Below are 19,972 nucleotides of genomic sequence, written 5' to 3' on the forward strand. Positions count from 1 at the left end.
TCCTCATATCCATTAAAGTTGTTTAAAACTGCCTCTGGCTCCTGCATTGGAAAACCAAGCTGAATCCATTGTGAATGCCCTCTGAATGAGCCGTAGGTGTCTATCAATAGCCATGTATCGATCTTTCTCACAGTCGGCATTCGGTCCACCGTCGAGCTCCGTGGGCACCGTTGTGGAGTGTGCAGCCATCCTTTGCATGGAGTAGCGCTGCTCCTTTGTAGCAGTGAAGGGGGAGTGGAGCAATCTGATTCTTGTGAACTCAGCTCCTCCCATCGCTGCGACTGCGCAGTTCAATTTTTCACTTTTTTTTTTTCACTCCTACTCTGGCTTCCGGACGCCAAGACAGAGCGCTGCCGCCGAATTTAAAGAGACAGGCTTTAGTTTTTTTTAAATACGAAAAACGGTAACCATTGTCTCTGGGCTTATTTTCCGATACTTCTTGCCTGGGCTCGTTTAATTCGATGGTGATGTTTCATCAAAGTCACCGAGAGTAGCAGGTTGTCTGTCATCAACCTTCATTCTGCTGGATTTCCCGTCCTTTTTTTTTTTTTTGCCTCTGTACCTAGACTGTCCAGCTAGGCAGAGTAGGGTTGCTTGCTGGCAGGCTGGCTTCCCGACCGAGAGCAAGGTTTGTCGGCTAGCCAACAACTGGAGGTAACGCCGAAGCTTCCCTCTTAAGTTGTGGTAGCGGCTCTCGAGCCTCCTGTCGCCGGGATAATGGCGAAGATTCAGGCGCACAGCACCGCGAAGCAAATAAACCAAATTCAAGACAAGCCTTACGTTATAACACAAAAGCAAGTGCAGCAGCAGCACTTCCAGAAGCTGAAGGTAAGGAGACAACGGACATGACAAGGGAAAAGTGGCTGAGAGTCAGAACCATTTTGTTCGTCGGATCATTGCATTGGATTTGAGGCTTTTTTCTCTTTCTCTCTTCTGTCGTCGAGAGTAGTGAAAGGAACGGCTGGCTAACGTTAGTTAGCTCGCTGGCCTATTAAAAGTAATTCATTGCTAAACAGCCTAACGTTAACATTTAATGTTGGATTTAGAAGCTATGTTTCGTTTAGTGGATGTGCGAGTGACAGTGGAGTGGCACAGTTAGTGGTACTTTCTCATTTGCCATATCAATAAGTGCTTCTGTGAGCAAACGTTAACTCAGACCTCGCTTGTGGGAAGTTCCTCCTTGTTCGTTTTTTCAGCCACCCGAACAAAGTGGAGGACGTCAGCCAGGCTAGCCAAGAACGGCTATTTCACTTCATTAGCAGCTTCAGTACACGTTTCTTTGTTATAGTAGTGTTTTAATATGTCGTACTGTTTTTGCCAACGCGACACTGTTGGCCGGGGACCAGCTGTGACTAAACATATTGTATAAATTTGTATGCGGGTAGGTGTTGCAAGTGTTGGTGGAGTTATTATCGTGAGTCGACTGGCTCCTGGCTAAACGTTAGCTACAACAACCCTCTTTAAGATGTGGACTATTTGTGACAATGGCTTGTGTGAAGACATTTTTCCCCCTTTAGCGCAACCTAAACTAGCCTAGCTGTGGTAGCGAAAGAAAGCAGTGGAGTAATGAACAAAAGCTGCCTGGTGTCTCTTGTGTATGCCCAGTTATTTATTTATTTTAGCGTTAGTTGTACAGCTTGTACTGCTAACCAGAGGATTTGTTGATGTTGCACTTTGGCTGATAGTGAACAAATCAGTCAGCATTCACGTAACTTCACGTATGCAGCACTGAAACAAATCTGTACGATGGGGCTACCTGTAATTTTATAGTACAAATCGGAAATAAATGCATTTATTAATAATGCAAAACGTAGCATTTGAAATCTATAAACAAGCTTTGTAGCTGTAAAATCATCCACCGTGAGCACCGTGGCTGGATTCTGGGGAAAATGCTGCTCCATACATCCAGCTGAGACTGCCTGTGCTTTGTTCTGTACTGATTTTTTTCTTCCTCTTCTCCATGTTTAGGTTGAAGATGCCTTGTCATATCTGGACCAAGTCAAAATTCGTTTTGCGAATGACCCTGGGATATATAACAAGTTTCTCGACATCATGAAGGAGTTCAAGTCGCAGAGGTATCATTGGGCATTTATGCAAACAAACCACAAGTAACTACTACACAGGGGCACACAGGGAGCACACTGATTTCTGTTGTGCAGTTTTTAAGGGAGGTGGTCCAGATCCACTTTAAAATACAGTGGGATCTTCATTTACCCATACGCCACCAAGTCTTATGAAATTCAGCTTGATGGTTTTTGTATAATCTTGTGACCAACTGGCAGCTGTACTTCTGCCAGGGTGAAAACCAGAAGTAATGGGAGTTCTAGTAATGCATTCTTAATGACATACATTCCCATACATATTCTTTAGATGGTGATTGTGCTGCTTGTTTATGGAGTTTCATTACGTTGTGCTGTTTAATCCTTGACTAGTTCTGTTTCACAATCTGGAGTTTATCAGTGCATATGAAACTGCACATAGCTTCTTACTGTAATTATGCAACTGGTATTATTATCTTGAAATGAAACGAGGACTAAAAGCAAATCCTCTTTGCTCCTTTTTCTTTAAAGCTAACATGTGTAGCGCTTATTAATAACTTGTTTTCTGTTTTTGCTTTGTGGTGTTTGAGAGAAGTAGTTAATCAATCTTTCTCAACCAAACTTCTAAACTATCTGTATGTCTTCTGAAATAGCATCGACACACCGGGAGTGATAAACCGTGTATCACAACTGTTTCATGGACACCCAGACCTCGTCTTGGGCTTCAATGCCTTCTTGCCACCGGGGTATCGGATAGAGGTCCCTAAGAATGGGATGGCTTTCCTTCAGTCTCCTTTCTCTGCACAGGTAAGATACTCTTTTTAAAGAGATATCAGATATAAGTAAAGCAATGTACAGCAGTGTATGCTGACAGCATTATATGTTTAAGACCACAGAACATCTTAGGAGGAAACAGGTGTGGCTCTACTGCCCTGAACTTCAGCTGAATGATCTACCTGAAAAAGCCCTCACGAAGATTTCACTACAAAATGTGACAGCAGCTTTGTAGTTTAACAAAATTTCAGCTGGAGTTCTGCTTCTTCCTGTGCATTTTTGGCTGAAACAAGCACTTAAATCTCATCACAAAGAGCCAAATATATACAAGTTGTATATAAAAAAGAATTTCAGAGATTAGGAATCTATGTTAGACTTTAAAAGAATTTTACGGTGTGACACAAAAACGACTACACTGAGGAATTTGTAATGATTTCACTCTGTGGCATTTGGTCCGTGTCAGATTGAGTTAAACTTTTATATGTGTCAGCTCCTTCAGTTTCTGTGTACAATTTTATTATTTTAAAGTAAAAGCTGGGAACTAACTTCCAGGGATGTTTTGTTCTGAGAGATGGATCGTGCTTAGGTAGTGGATGGCAAGATAATGGGATTTGGGCAATCTTAGGTGTAATGTTAGTGTGACTTGGGATTTGCATCAGAACTACTTTCCTTTAATACTGACTTTAGATTACAAGTACATTCATATAAACATCCAGTCACTTTTCTTTCTGAACATTAGGCATAAAGTATGCATAATGCATGCGTTTCTTTTCTAAAACCTATGAAAGTTTATGTAAACTTTTTCTGTTAAATCATTTTAATATTTAGTGCTTTATGTTTACTGTGTACCTTTTGTCTACAATTACAATTGTTATTGTGTTATATAGAGTTTATACACTGCTAAGAGAGGGATTTAAAACGAACCCACAGAGCCAACTTATGTTTGAGTGTTTAATATTTCTGCAGCAACACAAGCACATTAAAGTTGGTTTACGTCATCATTTTAGCTGCACCTGCACCGGCATATACAAACAGATATTTCTCCCCAAGTCGTAAATAAACAGTCTTTTTCTTAATGCATCTCTGTGCAGGTATCCCCAAGCCCGCAGGGGAAGAGTCCTGTCGCTCCTGCTGTTGCTGCAACCTCGGGTAGCGCCTCTTCCTCTCACTCTGAAGTGGGACCTGCCCAGACCAGTGAAGTCAAGGTGGCCACAACAGAGCCCCTGTCTTCATCAGCAGCAGGACCTCCAGAGCCTCCCAGCAGACTTTCTCTTCCCCTGACCAGCAGAGAGAGCCAAAATCCAGCAGCCACCTCATCTGTGTCCCCGCCTGCCTCAGAGACGAGCCCCGTAGAATTTGATAGCGCCATCAGCTACGTCAACAAGATTAAAAACCGTTTCCTGGACCATCCAGAGATCTATAGAGCCTTCCTAGAAATTCTTCACACATATCAGGTACTGTAGAAGTAAGGCCATGAATACTGCATATTCATAGCATAAAAGGTGTTGGGTTTTTATTTGCAGTTTCTGAGTTTTGTTTTTATTTTGTGTGTGTGTGTGTCTCCCCTATATCTCTATAACATTTTAGAAGGAACAGCTGGAGGTGAAGGAGAGTCGAGGCAGTCGAGGCAGCAGTGGGATGACAGAAGATGAGGTGTTTTCTAAAGTTGCCAGTCTCTTCAAGGGACAAGAAGACCTGCTGGCTGAGTTTGGACAATTCTTGCCCGATGCCAAGAGATCACTGGTGAGTTGAGCAGCATAGACGGAGATTTCTGATGTTCCACTTGGGAAGGAGATGAAAATCTGCACAGTTTGAACAGAAACAATTTGCAGTCGGGCACGAAAGCAACATTTCTCATTTCCAGTTATTTTAACACAGTTTACAACAGTGACATTTTGTATATTTACGGCTCTGAAATGCCATCATGATAATATTCACACAGTCACAGTGAAGTGCCACTTTTGAACAGCTGAATATATAACTTGTCAAAAACGTTGTATTTCTGTCAGTCAGTTCTCTAAGAAGTTCCCAAAGTCCCAAGAAGTACTACTGAGCATTTTTTGCCCACGTGCCTCCTCTTCTGTAGTTCACAGGCAGTTCGCTCACCGGGGGGAAAGAGCAGCTGAAAAGAACAGAGGAAGAGGACACGATAACCAAACAGAACAAAAAGAGGCCGAGGCCCATACTTCTCCAGCATATGTCCCCACTGCTCAAGGTAAGTTCTTCTCTCTTCAGCGGGTCAGTCAGTGAAAGAGACAAAAGCTGTGCATTATGAGCTCAAATGCTACGTTTTATGATTGTTTTTGCAACTTCATCATCTTGTGAAATAGGGTCTAAAATTCTGACGTATTCACAATTAATTAAAAACAAGAGAGAGAGAGAGAGAGAGAGAGAGAGAGAGGTGGAGCTTTGAAAGACACCATTCTTGTTACAGACGCTACAGAACGACTGTTACCCTTATGGACTTTTTATTTGCTTTTACTTTGGTAAATTTCTTTATTTTCATAATTGTTGAGTAACACAGTAACAGTTTAATTGAAGAGAACTTACTGAATACCAGTTTATTTTTAATCTGTTACATTGAGTCATTTCTATAAGTTAATGTGTTGCATGTAAGCCCCGTGATGTATGTCATTTACTACTATGGACATTACAGCCTGCAACATGCTGGGCAAAATGTGTCTCACAAGCTTGTAACATAATTACAGAGTATTTGCATTCCTTTACTTCATTTCATCAGCACCAACTCATTTGCTAGAAAATAATTTTGTGTTGCACAACACGAACTTTTCTTTAAAAGTTTCAACAGCTCTTTGGGATTTTCCAAAAGCGGTCGAGTTTGTGATGTTCAGATTTTATTCTTCTCTTTATTTAGAAAAAAATGAAGTATTCCTGTACCAAAGATCAGTCCTTTGCTTCGGTTGGCAAACATGGAGTCTTAAGAGAATTTTCCTTCTTTGATAAGGTGAGGGATTATTCTTCTGGGCTGTAATTCTGGATTTTATTTATTTAATTTTTTATACTAAATTTTTAATCCCATAATGTTTTTTCTTTTTGTTTCTTTTTGTTTTTAACTGAAACTTTTTTTTATTTTTTAAAGTGATTGAGCGAATTTTATTGTCAACCCAACTGTCGTTTAGGTTCGTCGCCTGTTTAAAAGCCAGGAAGTATATGAGAACTTCCTGCGCTGCATCGCCTTGTTTAACCAAGAAGTCGTTTCAGGAGCCGAGCTGCTACAGCTTGTTACTCCTTTCTTGGGGTGAGTGGATGGAAAGAATTTTGAGATGGATAGAAAGAGACAAACTAAAGTGGAAATGGTTTATGATGCTAATATCCAGTGTTAGTGAAGCAAATGGCAACAAATATTAAGATATTGTTTGTTTTCAGATATGACATTCAGGTCAACTTTACAAATTTGAAAGTTATCTCTAAATGGTCGTCACAGGGCTTTTTATACTAGCTGAAAATACCAGATGTACTTCAGTTATCTGTCATTAATAATTTTGTCCATATCCTTGCAGGAAGTTTCCTGAACTGTACACACAGTTCAAGTCATTTCTCGGGGACAAAGAGCTCTCTCATGCTGTGTCAGGGCTGTCGGATCGTTACATGGAGGGAGGAGGGGGCAGGGAGGTGGATTATGCCTCCTGCAAGCGCCTGGGGTCCAGCTATAGAGCACTGCCCAAGACCTACCAGCAGCCTAAATGCAGTGGGCGCACGGCCTTATGCAAGGAGGTATATCTACTTAAGAGTTTACCAAACAAAGACCACTGCGTCATTCATTTCTTAAAGTTATCTGTGTGCATTTGAGCCCCTTTCATCTGTTCCTTATTATTTCTTTGACAGCATCTTAACATGTTGGCTTGATGTCTGAATTTAAATGTTTATTTTTTTTCAACATAGCACAAGTTTGAACTGCATGCATAGAAACTGATGTCTAGATACGCACAATATTATGATTCCTGTTATCTTTGCATGCCTCTTTTGTGCCTTTGTCCCTCGATCAGCTCACCTAAGAATGTCATTGTTTTTGAGGACTCCCTAAACCTCACATGACATGAGGGGGTGGGCGAGGTTGCCAACTTAAGTTTCTGTCTCACACCTTCAGGCTGCCAAATATGAGGATGTCTCGAAGCTCTTCCTTTATGAAAACAGCTGCTGTTAGTAAGCTCTTATGCACACAGGGCTGAATCTTGCTGACAAGTTTTTTTTTTTCTTTCTTTTTTTTGTTTTTACCCCACATTTATTTCATCATCAACCCTGGTTGATAAACATCAGTCCATAAGTTACAGCTTGCATGCTTGTAGCTGCTTGAGGTAAACGCGCAGGCTTTTACAAAATCACATCTTGAGTGTCGACTTTCCCTCTTTAAGTTTGTTTGACTTGAATATTAAATTACAAATTTGATCAACTTAACATTGAATTGTTCAAGTTCGCAAGTGATGAATCGGTGTTGTCTACATGTAACACGCAACCAGTGTTGGTCAAGTTACTTGAAAAAAGTAATCAGTAACTAATTACTGATTACTTGCCCAAAAAAGTAATCCCGTTACTTTACTGATTACTTATTTTCAAAAGTAATTAATTACTTAGTTACTTTTTAAAAACACGATTTACAACCTGAGTAGGTGATAAAGCGATAGATCTTTCAGCCCAATTCTACTTTTTCTGCATAATCCATCATACAAAATGTAATCAGATGGAAAAGTCTCTTTTTAAAACTTGTTTTATTAGTTTTAATCTTTTAACTTTATGCATCAAGCAAAAATTTAATTATCTGCAACATTCTCTGACTGGAAGAAATTAGTTTAACATTTAAACCTATTTTCTGCACATTCCAGCACATAAATAAAATATTTTTTGTGTTTACACTCAGTCTTTCAAATAGATGCAAGTAAAACACAGCAGAAAATAAATAAAGTCATTTTCACCTGTAAAGCAGGAGTGGGGCAGGCGGAGGGTTACCCTGGTGCAGGTGTGCCGCGGTCAGTGGAAGAATCCGCGAGTTTCTCTGTGAGTTTCCCATTACGTCGTAGCTACTCGGTGCTTGTTGGAAGTTTAGGGGTTTTTTTCGCTGTAAAAAGAAGTTTTCTTCCCACGCACAGCGGACACTAATGTTTTTGTCACTTTTTATGGAATCAAACTCAAAGTAAGGTCAGTGCTTCCACGCTTTAAACGCTGCACGCTCATACTCTCTCTGCACTCGATATATGATCCACTGTTGATCTGCACACAGCTGTTGTCACCAACGTCGCACTCGCTTACGTCACTGTCATGAGACATTCTCGCAAAAAATCACGGTTTTAGTAACGCAGTAACGCAGCGTTCCTACGGTAAAGTAACGGTAATCTAATTACCGTTTTTGCAATAGTAATCCCTTACTTTACTCGTTACTTGAAAAAAGTAATCGGATTATGGTAACGCGTTACTGTATCTCTGCACGCAACTAATCAATTTAATTTTCTAATCAGCTGTTTTTTTGAAACATTTTACTATCACTATGTTTTGAAACCATGCCATTTTGAATCTGTATAATGCCGATGGGAACAGCTTGACAGGCATAAAATAGTATTTCTAGGCCAGCAAGTCAATTCCTAAAAAGCTATTAGCAGAAACTTGTCAGTATGGTGTGCAGTGTGTCCGCAAAAAAGTTTGAGGGAAGTGGAAAACCGGACAGGTTGCAGACAAAATGAGTGTCAAACCTAAACAATTCTCTACAGTAGATGAACAATATCTGAAAGTCATGTCCTTAAGAAATGGGGAAAATAAAATCCAGCAAAGACTTGACATGGAACCTTTCAGTTGATCATCTAACCCTATCCCTGATCAGTATCTAACAGAAAATAACACTATAAATTATTCCCTTTTCAAAACTCTGAATAACCACAGTGATGTACAAGACTCTGACCTCATATGTCACTTTATGCATCACTGATGTAACGTTTTGCAGATATGGTGAATATCTTGTGGAGCACATCATTGCTCTCTTTCTGATTGTTGTGGGCGTGTCTGAATGAAGCTGCGAGTCAGTCTTCCCACATTTTCTCACACTTTATTGCCACCTGTATTTTAGTGAAATGGTGGGAAACCAACGGGGGGAAAGTGTATTGCTTGTGCATGTGTTTCTGTCTCGAGTGCAAAGTACACAAAAACAGGAACTCGGTTTTGAAAATGTTGAACCATGGCAAAAGGTTACACATGCAGTTAGGAGCACATGTATACACAGACGTACTGTTTGCTCAGTAGTATGCACATCGTGTGACCACCTAATAGAAACTTTGACCCTACTGCCATATTAGGATTGTAACTTCAGAAGCGTCTATTACTTAGCAGTCATCAGGAGCATGTTGAGGGAAAGAAATCCTAATTAATGGCCTGGTAGCTGGTAGTTGATTATGGTTATGCAGAATCAGATGAGTACAGTAAGGACAGGGAGGCAGTATGTAGCTTAAATATGTTTTTCCTTTTCTCATAGAAAAGTTTCAAATAACAAAGGCAGCATATGTACAAGTAATCGCTGAGGCTCAGCCTCCAGGCTGCTTTGAACCTTTCCTGCATACCCCTAAAATATTTAGTATTTAGTATTTATTTATTTATTGTGAAGAACAATGAAATTGCGATCATTGTTCTTGACAATGACAATAAGGCGTTCTGTCAGCACGGCAGCCTCACGTACCCTCTCTTCAAATATTTTGTGTGTGAGGGGCACCCAATCAGTAGAAAGATGCCTTAAAGGGATCTGTGCTACAGCAGATTGATCGGGCGATCATATTGTAACTTAATTATACTTTCTGAAGTCCAGAGTAAAAATATCAAGGTGCATAAAAAGCAATCTTTAAAGTGTTACCATAGAAAAGTGTGCTGGCATGAAAACTCATGTTTTTATCTGTATGTGTGCAGGTATTGAATGACACCTGGGTGTCTTTCCCCTCCTGGTCAGAAGATTCAACCTTTGTTAGCTCCAAGAAGACTCCTTATGAGGAGCAGCTGCATCGCTGTGAGGATGAAAGATTTGAGGTATGTGCATCTTAATGTTAGCGTTTTTAACAAGTAGTAAATATATTTGGTGACCCCGAGGATGTTTTATTCTTAAACACATATATCGCGTGGTGCTAAGCTTTAGAAGATGCCCTCTAAAAGCCGTCTCTAACACTTATTCTTTAGTTGGATGTTGTTCTGGAGACAAACTTGGCCACCATCAGAGTCCTAGAGAGTGTCCAGAAGAAGCTTTCTCGCCTCTCACCAGAGGACCAGGACCGATTCAGATTAGACGACTGCCTGGGCGGCACCTCTGAGGTCATCCAGCGTCGTGCGGTGTATCGTATCTATGGCGACAAAGCCCCTGAGATCATCGAGGGACTGAAGAGGAGTCCTGCTACTGCTGTGCCTGTGGTGCTGAAGAGGTCAGGACAATCTCTTTATCTCAGAATTCCCCAGTGACGTCTGACATGTGCAGACACTTTAAGCCTTATAGCCACAATATTCTTTCATATGCATATGAAATAGCAGGATGTTGAACCAACACATCTAATGTTTACATCACTGTGGCTATAGAAGGAAAACTGTTGATTATACTTCTGTTTACATGACCAGCTGAGAGATTTAAGCAAGTGACAATATGATGGGAATATTCAGCTGCTGACAGCGTGAGCAAAATCCTTGTATCAACATGGAGGTCTTTGTGCACCCTGCTACACGAATAGTGCTTTCTGAAGAACTGCCTTTTTCCTTCCAGTCTAACATGTGAAAAAACAAACGCACTGTGGTGACAAAATAGATTCAACTACATGAATGTTTTTTTTTAGGCGTCAACTTTAAAGCTTTTCTTTCCTCTCCAGGTTGAAAGCTAAGGAGGAAGAGTGGCGAGAGGCCCAGCAGGGTTTCAATAAGATTTGGAGGGAGCAGTACGAGAAGGCCTACCTGAAGTCCCTCGACCACCAAGGAGTCAACTTCAAACAGAACGATATGAAGGCCCTGCGGTCGAAAAGTCTTCTTAATGAGATTGAAAGCATCTACGACGAGGTAAACACTCCTCTATTCGCGACCTTGAATGGTGATGAAAAGATAACGAGGTGTGAAGCCTGATATAGCAGTCCTGCATAATCGCTTTTGTATAATCATAAGAAGAGTCAGACTCAGTGAGAGGGTATAAAAGCGTTCATTATAGTGTAACCTGACTATTATCCTCTCACATTTTCTAAAATTTAAAAAGATTATTCTGGTGCTTACAGTTCATCAGTCAGGTGCACAACATGCGTCACCTGACTGAAGTTTCACATTTGACATTTTAACTTGTTCAAACTTCTGATGGTTCTTTAGGATTTCGCGTCCACGTTGACGTTACTAAAGTGGACCTGTTGAGGTCTGTATACGTGATGGGTAATCCCTATGAGCCAAAATCCCTGGGCAAAGCTCTGACCACCAGCCCCGCCTCCTGCTGTTCAAACCTTTTGTTTGTCATGGACAGCCAATTAGAGGACAGCTAACTTATGAGGAGGGTGGGCTTAAAGGGGGAGGAGCTAAAACAGTTTTTCCAGACAGGAGATGAGTTGAGGGCCTGAACTGAAATAAATTAACATTATTAGGAATTGTGAGTATGCAAAGCTACTCTAGTAGCATTTTTAGTAAGAACAGAGCTATAAAATTTTCCTTAAGTGGCTTTGCTCTAACACCATGGCTCATAATGAAGATGGTGTGTTTCAGTCAAAGGACATTGAGTGCAGGTGGGGTTTTTTTGTTGAAGGGATTTGTCAGAGGTCAGTGAAACCTCTTGGTGTCAAAGGTTTCCGTATTTCTGCTTGGCCTGTAGGAGTTTCCTTCTGCTGTCTGATTTTCTTCTTTTTACCTCAGCGTCAGGAGCAGAGCACAGAAGAAGGTGGTGTTGGCCAACAAAGCCGTAATGGTTCAGCCTCATCCAGTGAACCTCACATGGTGTTTACTTATGAGGACAAACAAATCCTGGAGGATGCTGCCTCACTCATCATCTACCACGTTAAACGACAACCAACTATTCACAAAGATGACAAGGACCACATCAAACGCATCATCCAGCACTTTGTCCCCGACTTGTTCTTCTCCCGCCGCGGTGAGCTCAGTGATACTGAAGAATGGACGGATGAGGAGGCTGAGCTGGAAGAGGGAGGCGATAAAGGAGGAGGTGGAACCGCCACCACCGCAGCAGGCGGAGGAGGAAATGGTAATAATGCATCAGGAGCAGCAGCCAGCAGTTGTCAGTCTCAACCCCAACCTGTCCAATCACAGTCCCAGACCCAGTCCCAACCGCAGCAGCAGCTCAACGGTGATTCCAGGAGGAGGCGCTGCAGCCCATCCCAACCTGCAGAAAACGAAGCCTCGACCACCTCAAGCAGCATAAGCCAGCCTGCTGGATCCACACCGACCCTGGGGTCTACACCTATGGAGATGAGCTCGGGTGCAGCCGGGGAGAAGGTGGACCTTCGTGACCCCGAAGCAGAGCACCAAAAGGAGCTGGATGGTGTCTACAACCTGTTTTTTGTCAACAACAACTGGTATTTCTTTTTGCGGCTGCACCAGACTCTGTGTTCGCGGCTGCTGCGGGTTTACCGACAAGCAGAACGGCAGCTGCTGGAGCATCGAGCTGAGCAGAGCAGAGAGAGGCTGCTGATGGCAGAGGGACGGAGGGAAAAGGCGTGTGACCTCGCTATGGAGCTCCGCCTCAAGCAGCCCAGTAAGTCCAGTCTATGTTTACAGTTACTCACATCTTTACAGTCGTCAGGTGTTTGATTTTTAAGTGGGGTTGGTCAGCTGTGATGTAGACAGGTAAGCTTTATTCCAGATCACTGAGCAATAATCACACGCTGTAATATACAAGTTACTTCATCAAGACGATTAGATAATTAGCTTCAATAAATGTGCACTGAATCAGAATGTGCTTTTAAATTGGTGTCAGTCACACTGTTAAATAAGATTAATGTTTGCTAAAGGGAATGATGTTCCAGATATGTTGAAACATTTCTCAGTGTTTAAAACAGCACGGCAATAAAATAACGTTTGAAAAATGATCGTTCTACTAATGCTACGTGTCAACCTTTATTTAGTTGACTTTGTTCAGAATCTGAGTGTTGTAGTAGCATTGTTGTGTTTTGTTTAGGGAAGAAATCTGTGGTGAAAGACTTTTTGATGCTCTGAACAGATTTGCAGGACCTGTATGGACCAGTTAAAGGCACTTTTCTAAAAGTCTGTTTAGGACAAGGTTTACTGGTTATCAAAAACAAACTAAATTCTTGTTCAGCATATTACAAGCTGTACATGTAGAGTGTCTTAGGCCACAATATTACATTCCTTGTAATATAAGACACAGAAAAGCCTCTTGTTTGAGAAACTTTCTAATATTTAGTCATTTTAACCGATAGTTTCTGATAACTGACTTGTTGCTGCAACCCTTCTTCAGATCAGAAGAATCTGTTCTTCAAACACACATCAGGCCTGCCTTTTGTAAATAACTGCTTTTGGTTGCTGGGACAGGGTCTCTACTAGGCCTGCACAATAAATCGAACTGACCAAAGAAACCCCTTTACACATTTGACCAGTCGAATAGAGCCCTTCACGGCATTAACCAATCAAATGGATTAGAGGCCCGCCTCCTACTCAGGTGGGGAACGAACAACGCTGCAGCACCGAGTCAGAGTTGTAATGGCTGAGAGCGAGACGCATGACGAGAACGCTACTGACTATGAACTCGTGGCTAAAAAAAAAAAGTACCTCGCTTATTTGGAGGTACTTTGGATTTGATAAAGACAACGTTCTCCAAACACAGGTGCTCTGCAACACTTGCCGAACACTCGTGGCAACCACCAGAGGAAACACGACTCCACCATCATCTTCAACACAACCACAGAGAACAGTTTGAAGAGTTCCAGAAAGACAGGGCTAGCCAAACAAAGGTCGCTAATGTTAAGACAAAGAGCACCGCAGTCCAACAGCCGTCTCTGTATCAGAGTTTTTCAAGTGGAACTCCTTATGAGAAAACGTCGAAGCGCTACAAAGAAATAACAGAGGCCATTACACATTTTTTTGGCTAAAGACATGATGCCTATAAATACAGTTAGCAGAGAGGGCTTCACCAGTCATAAAGTGGACCAGAGATACCGCATCCCCTCACGAAACTACTTTTCCCATGTTGCCATTCCACAAATGTACGAAACATGCCGCAAGACCGTCACGTTTGAACTGAGCCAAGCTGAAAACTACGCAACAACTACAGACCTATGGTCAAGTCGTACAACGGAACCATATATGAGCTTCACAGTGCACTTCCTCACCGTAGACCCTGAACTGAAAACACGGTGTCTAGAGACTGTGTGTTTTCCAGACTCTCACACTAGTGAAAATACAGCCCGTGTATCACGTGAGGTGCTGGCCAGCTGGGATCTTAAAGAAGACCGACAAGTGTGTTATGTTTATTCAAAACGAATTCTAGAGACCGGGAAGGATGTCTTTCAGAATTCAAGCCTCAGACACTTTTTATGGGGGCAATGTTTCAATGTTAAAGTGCACTTTGGTGTTACTCTGCTAATACAGCAGCTTTCTTTAAATAAAACTGTTGCAGTAAAACAGAAATTATGTATTTGTTTTTTTGTTTTGCTATTTTATCGCAAGTCATATCGTTATCGCAATATTGATCACAGTTATCGCACATCGCAGGTTTTCCTAGTATCGTGCAGCCCTAGTCTCCACTGCACATCCACACGGATAAGCTGCTCTAACAAAAGTGCTGTCCTTCCCCTTCCACAGGTGAGGTGGAGTTAGAGGAGTATTACCCAGCTTTCCTCGATATGGTGCGCAGTTTGCTTGATGGCAACCTGGACTCTACACAATATGAGGACACGCTGAGGGAGATGTTCACCATCCACGCCTATATCGGCTTCACCATCGACAAAGTCATCCACAACATCATCCGACAGGTAAACAGTTTCACACACAGGTTAATTCTCTAAGTCCCGTGACTCTGTAATGTGAACACTGGCATATTCTAATATTTACCTCTCTGACTAAAGTTGCAGCACCTGGTGAGCGACGAGGTGTGTCTGCAAGTGGTTGAGCTTTACCTGGCTGAGAGGAAACGAGGGGCAGCCGGGGGAAACCTGTCCTCACAGTGTGTTAGAGCAGCTTGGGAGACCAGCTACCAGTGGAAAGCTGAGCGAGTGATGGCCGAAGAGAACTGCTTCAAGGTGAGTCCAGTGGGTTAAACGCTTGGCCCTGACACACAGCTGTTGTTTGAAGTAGTGAAACTATTTCAGATTATCCTTCTCTGCAGTAAAAATATGCTGCTCTGCGATTTCACAGGACGGTAAAAATTTCAGAAGACTAGATGTACCCATAAAAGGAAAGTGCATCACTTAAGCTGTTTTTGTAAAGGAATGTTTTACGGACAGCGATCGTGATTGTAGGAAAACAAAAGCCAGCTCACTCCTCCAGTCCAAGTATTTTTTTCCCCAAGGATTCATTCTTTACATTTTTCTCATGCTGTTGAGGCCTTTGGTGCAGTCGATTGAAATTTCACCTTCCAACTAATGACTGAGATTTAACTACGTTTTTGTGGACCTGAAATTATTTTATGACAGCCAGCTGTACCACAGCGTGATAAACACGTTTACACTTCAATGTAATCAGATGCTACCTTTCTCTGGTACTAACGCTTTGATAACAGCTGTTGAATACTTGATTACCGGTTGTAGAAGAATGGAAATGCTTTTCTGGGATCCAAACAGTTTGCTTGCTTTGTTTTTTTTTTTTTTTTTTTAAAGATGTTATTGTTCAATTGAGAAAACAGCACAGTGTTCAGTAATTTTATCTTTTTAAATTTTAATTTTATCTGCATGCTAGGGATGAGAAACGCTGTACTACTGACCGCACAGTATAACACTTTTGTGAGGAGGGTGGGGGGAGATGTAGTTTATTATTGTTATTGGGGCAGGGATAGCTCAGTAGGTAGAGTGGTGGCCCCATGATCGGAAGGTTGGTGGTTCGAATCCACTGAACTGCTCCCCTACACACTGCTCCCCGGGCGCCCGATGGCTGCCCACTGCTTCACTTTGTCACACTTTTGGGTCATAGTTTTGATTCAGGTGTAGTGAGGTCATTCAAACATGGGTGTTTCATTTTTGTCATCAGGTGATGTTTATTCAAAACAAGGGTCAAGTGACAATGACCATCGAGCTGCTGGACACTGAGGAGGCCCAGGCTGATGACCCGCTAGATGTTCAGGTAAACACTTATTTATTAACAATTTCTAAACTTGTTTACATACCAGAAACTTGGAAATGAATAACTGGACTTTGATTAAACACGCTGGAACTTTCCTCTGTTAGTGCCTGTCGAGCTACATGGAGCAGTTTGTAGGAACAGAGTCCAGTCTGTGCTCTCAAGCAGAGGGCTACTTCTTCAAGCCCGTATTTCTGCCCAGGTATGACAGATGTTTCTACTGTTTCTACTTATGTGGCAGTATAAATAACAGCAGAATAAAGGTGTGACAGTGGAAATGAATCTGTAATATATTATATTTCATTATACTTGGAAAGAGAAACCAAAGTGCATTTGAATTCCTGCACACCTCCTGCGTTACGTGTCTTATTTTTAATAAACGTTGTGCTGTGATGGTGCATTTCTTTTGTGTATTAGACTAGACAGAATTTGTTCAACTAAAAATCAAGTAAAACTTACAAAACTGTGTCCCCAAATAGATTTTGATTGATTTCATGTTTTTATGTTTGGCTCGTTGTGCCTCAGCTGGTAGCATTATGGGAACGCTCTGTTAAAGGTATCTGATGACAGATCTGCTGTCATCTCAGATAACATTTGTAAAGCTCAACAGGGTATAACGGATGTCTTTCAGGAACCCTGAGAATACGTCAAGGCAGTTTTTGTAATCCGCACCGTGTCTCCATTTTTTTCAGGAACCTGCGCCGTTTTCGCCGCTGGCAAGTGCGACAGGTGGAGGCGATGCGCTGCAGGAGAGAGTGGCACCGCCAGCTGGGCGTGGAAAACGCCGGCAGTCTCGACTGTCGTTTTAAACTCAACACTCACAAGATGGTGTTTGTCATGAACTCTGAGGACTACATGTACCGCAGAGGGGCCCTCGTCAAGGCCAGGAAGGTAGGCTGGCATCTAAGTTTAAATTTAGACATCCGTCCTCCGCGTGGGTCTCATCAGAGCTCTGCTGAAGAAAAGAAATCCAACCCTGCTAGTTTTCTGCTTGTTAAATCCGGTTTTGTCTCTCAGTGACAAGTCTCTGACAGTTTGTCTTCTTCCTTCACAGTCGCAGCACAGAGTGGCAGCGAGCCAGCACGAACGCTTCGACAAGTGGCACCAGAGCTGGCTGACCAATCACGTTACAGCCTCGGCTGAACGCTCCGTACAGAACTGGCTAATGGGCGAAGACGAGGAGGATCTCATCCCCTGCAAGACTACCTGCCTCTCGACTGAAGTGAAGGGGCAGATGGTCAACAGATACCAGGTTCATTACAGCGGAAGCAAAGCCCCTTCTTCACCGTAGAGGCCTGCACAGAGATGGACAGTAATGCGTGCACACACACACACAGACACACACACACACACACACAGGTAAATGCATGAATGCAAAGGACATACGTACACTAAACACAGACATAAACAGCTGCAGTCGTGTCTCCACGACGTGCTCGCTCACTCACTTTGACTCACGGATGAAGAAACTGGCAGAAACGCAGTGAGTCAGTGAGCGAGCGAGAGGAGTGACGATGTGGGGACGAGGGCCAACAGACAGTGAAGTAATCAACGAGAGCCAGCTCGGCCCTGATTGGCTGCACGAGTGGAACGCACCGGGAAGAACGGAGTTCATCATCCTCAGCATCTTTATCATTCAAGCTTCTGTGGTGGCAGTAACGTTAATAAGGCTGACGGCTGAGTCAGCTGATCAGGTGAGGACTCATGAGATCATGGGATTTGTTTGAGAAATGTGAATGTCTGTTTGTTTTTCTTTTCTTTTTTTTTTTTTTTTTTAAGTCAAATGTAGTTTTTAGCCTCTAAAGCCGGAGAGCCTGCCTGTGGGTCGGTTGGTTGGTTTCTGTGTGTTTATATGGGGAGATTATGGTAAACGTGTGTATGTATGTGTATCCTGCTCTCTTCATTTTTGTCTAATTGTAGGCCCACTGCAGGCTCTGCAACTATAGTAAATGCGTTATTACTGTATGTGCATATATATACACACAACAGGGATCCTGTATTTTTATATATGCATCTACACATCTAAAGATCATGTGGTTCTCTACAGTGTTTGCTGTCAGCCAACTCTTGATGTTTGTTGTTTATTTTTTTGTATTTCCCCCTTTTTTGTGTTGTAGCTAAACAAGTTATCACTGGGGCAACAATGAGTCCTTAAGATTAATTGGTTTAATATTAATGAAGATCAAATTATGTATCATATTCATCACCAAATGTTTAATTTCGCATTGTTCTTTTTTTGCATACTGACATTGAAAATAAAATCGAAATATCAGTGTTAAAATAGAATGTATAACATTTATCCTGTATCAGTTATCATAAAATAAACAACCTAGTTGTGAACTTCTTAGATGTTGACTAGCAGCTTGTTTGTCGTTGAGTTTAACCAACACAGCCTTGCCGACGCAAATCAGTCACTGTTGAGGAGTGTCTGTGTGCGCAGATGGAGCCTGTAAAGAGGAGATAATCTGACAGACCAAAAAACCTGGAGCTCAAACGACAATGGTAGAAACCTGCAGCTGCTTCGATAACTAAAGAGTCATTTATTTTTAAAGGTATGTGCAAAAGTTTTGACAGTCACAAAACAGAATCTGTTGTCATTTCTTAGTGGAAATCTATGAAAAATGCCAAAGATGAAACAGTTTGACAGGCATGAAATAGTAACAAAGTGATCAGCAAAGAATATCTGTGTCATTTAGAAAATTGAGGAAACTAGATGAGTAAAAAAGAGAAGTGGTCTACAAAAAACTGCATACAGTAGATGACCTGAAACAGGACCTGAGAGAACATCTGGCCCTTCAGTTGATCCATCTACTGTTCACCAAAGCTTGGTTAGAAATGGCTTCAGAGAAAATATGGATATAAAGAAGCAATTATTAAGGACGGGAACAGGGCTGAGGTATGCCGAATTACATAAGTACTGGAGCAAAAATCAACAGCTGAGGCTGAATTTGACTTTTTGGGTTAAAAATCCTTGTCTTTATGCCCAAATATGGCTATAGGCTGTGTCACGATCTGAGGCAGACTGAAGCCAGTGGTGTTGCGGATCTTGTCAAGCTTGATGGATTGATGAACAAATAAAAGTGCCACCAGATTTTAATCATGTAAAACCATCTGCAAGGCATCTGATTATTAATGGCTTCATTTTTCAGCATGACAGTGACCCCAAACATACTGACAGTGCAGTAAAAGCATAGCTCAACAGAACAAAGGCAGCCAACATCCAAAGAAGAGCTCTGAACGTCCTCCAAGGAGCCTGCAGAACTATTCCTGAACACTTACAGAATTAAGAGAGTTCAGACTGCGGTGCCAAATATTGACTTTAAGCTCATTAGAAATGCACAAACTCTGTGTTTGCCTTTTACACTGTTTGTACAAGCTTCAATAAATTACTGGACCGATTTCCCATTTTCGGAGCAAAATGGAAAGAAATGAGACTTTTGCACAATTCTGTATTTAAATAAGAATAATCATTGTCCGCTTTTCCAACAAAACAAAGTATAATGGGTCCGGTAGTCTGTAGTTTTGTTACAAATTAAATCATTAAATGTTCCTCAGATGTATCTGGGTAAACTGGTCACATGACACGCAAACACTGACGCAGTGCCGCGGTGGCTTCCAAAGTTAGAAATAAACAGTTTTTTTCCCTGAAGGGGAGAAAAACTGCTGCGATGCTTCAGCTGGATTATGAGAGCTTTTTACATGATGATTCAACAAAGTTCACCGTGTTCTCCTTTGATTTTTGTGGGGGCTTTCTCTCTGCCAACAAGCGTGATTTTCATGCTTCTCAATGATTCATTTCTCCTGGTTGGCACGCTGAATGTGACGGCGTCTGTCTGCCCGCTGGGAATTAAAAGAAAGAAAAGAGAGAAAGACCTCAAATCCCCAAAGGCTGCCAGCGCTGTTGGACAGACCTACAT

The 19,972-nt window shown here is 41.9% G+C and overlaps 1 protein-coding gene across 2 annotated transcripts; it reads left to right on the forward strand.

The window, feature by feature from the left end:
* The first annotated feature begins 342 nt into the window (after nucleotides 1-342).
* sin3b (SIN3 transcription regulator family member B) lies at nucleotides 343-18,395 on the forward strand. 2 transcript variants are annotated; one of them, XM_085397602.1, is made up of 19 exons: nucleotides 343-828; nucleotides 1,969-2,075; nucleotides 2,693-2,846; nucleotides 3,905-4,267; nucleotides 4,401-4,556; nucleotides 4,900-5,028; nucleotides 5,689-5,778; nucleotides 5,954-6,072; nucleotides 6,335-6,548; nucleotides 9,714-9,830; nucleotides 9,978-10,216; nucleotides 10,652-10,835; nucleotides 11,664-12,519; nucleotides 14,586-14,755; nucleotides 14,849-15,022; nucleotides 15,966-16,058; nucleotides 16,163-16,257; nucleotides 16,748-16,946; nucleotides 17,110-18,395. In XM_085397602.1, the coding sequence occupies exons 1-19, from the start codon at nucleotides 718-720 to the stop codon at nucleotides 17,344-17,346; spliced, it is 3,807 nt and encodes a 1,268-aa protein (XP_085253728.1). In that variant the 5' UTR covers nucleotides 343-717; the 3' UTR covers nucleotides 17,347-18,395. The 2 variants fall into 2 exon arrangements, with proteins under 2 accessions (XP_085253728.1, XP_085253729.1); XM_085397603.1 differs by lacking the exon at nucleotides 343-828 and adding an exon at nucleotides 1,183-1,381.
* Nucleotides 18,396-19,972: the final 1,577 nt, after the last annotated feature.

This window comes from Rhamphochromis longiceps, linkage group LG23 (assembly GCF_057381845.1).
Source record: "Rhamphochromis longiceps isolate RC_006_pf linkage group LG23, R_longiceps_female_GT1.1, whole genome shotgun sequence".
NCBI lineage: Eukaryota > Metazoa > Chordata > Actinopteri > Cichliformes > Cichlidae > Rhamphochromis > Rhamphochromis longiceps.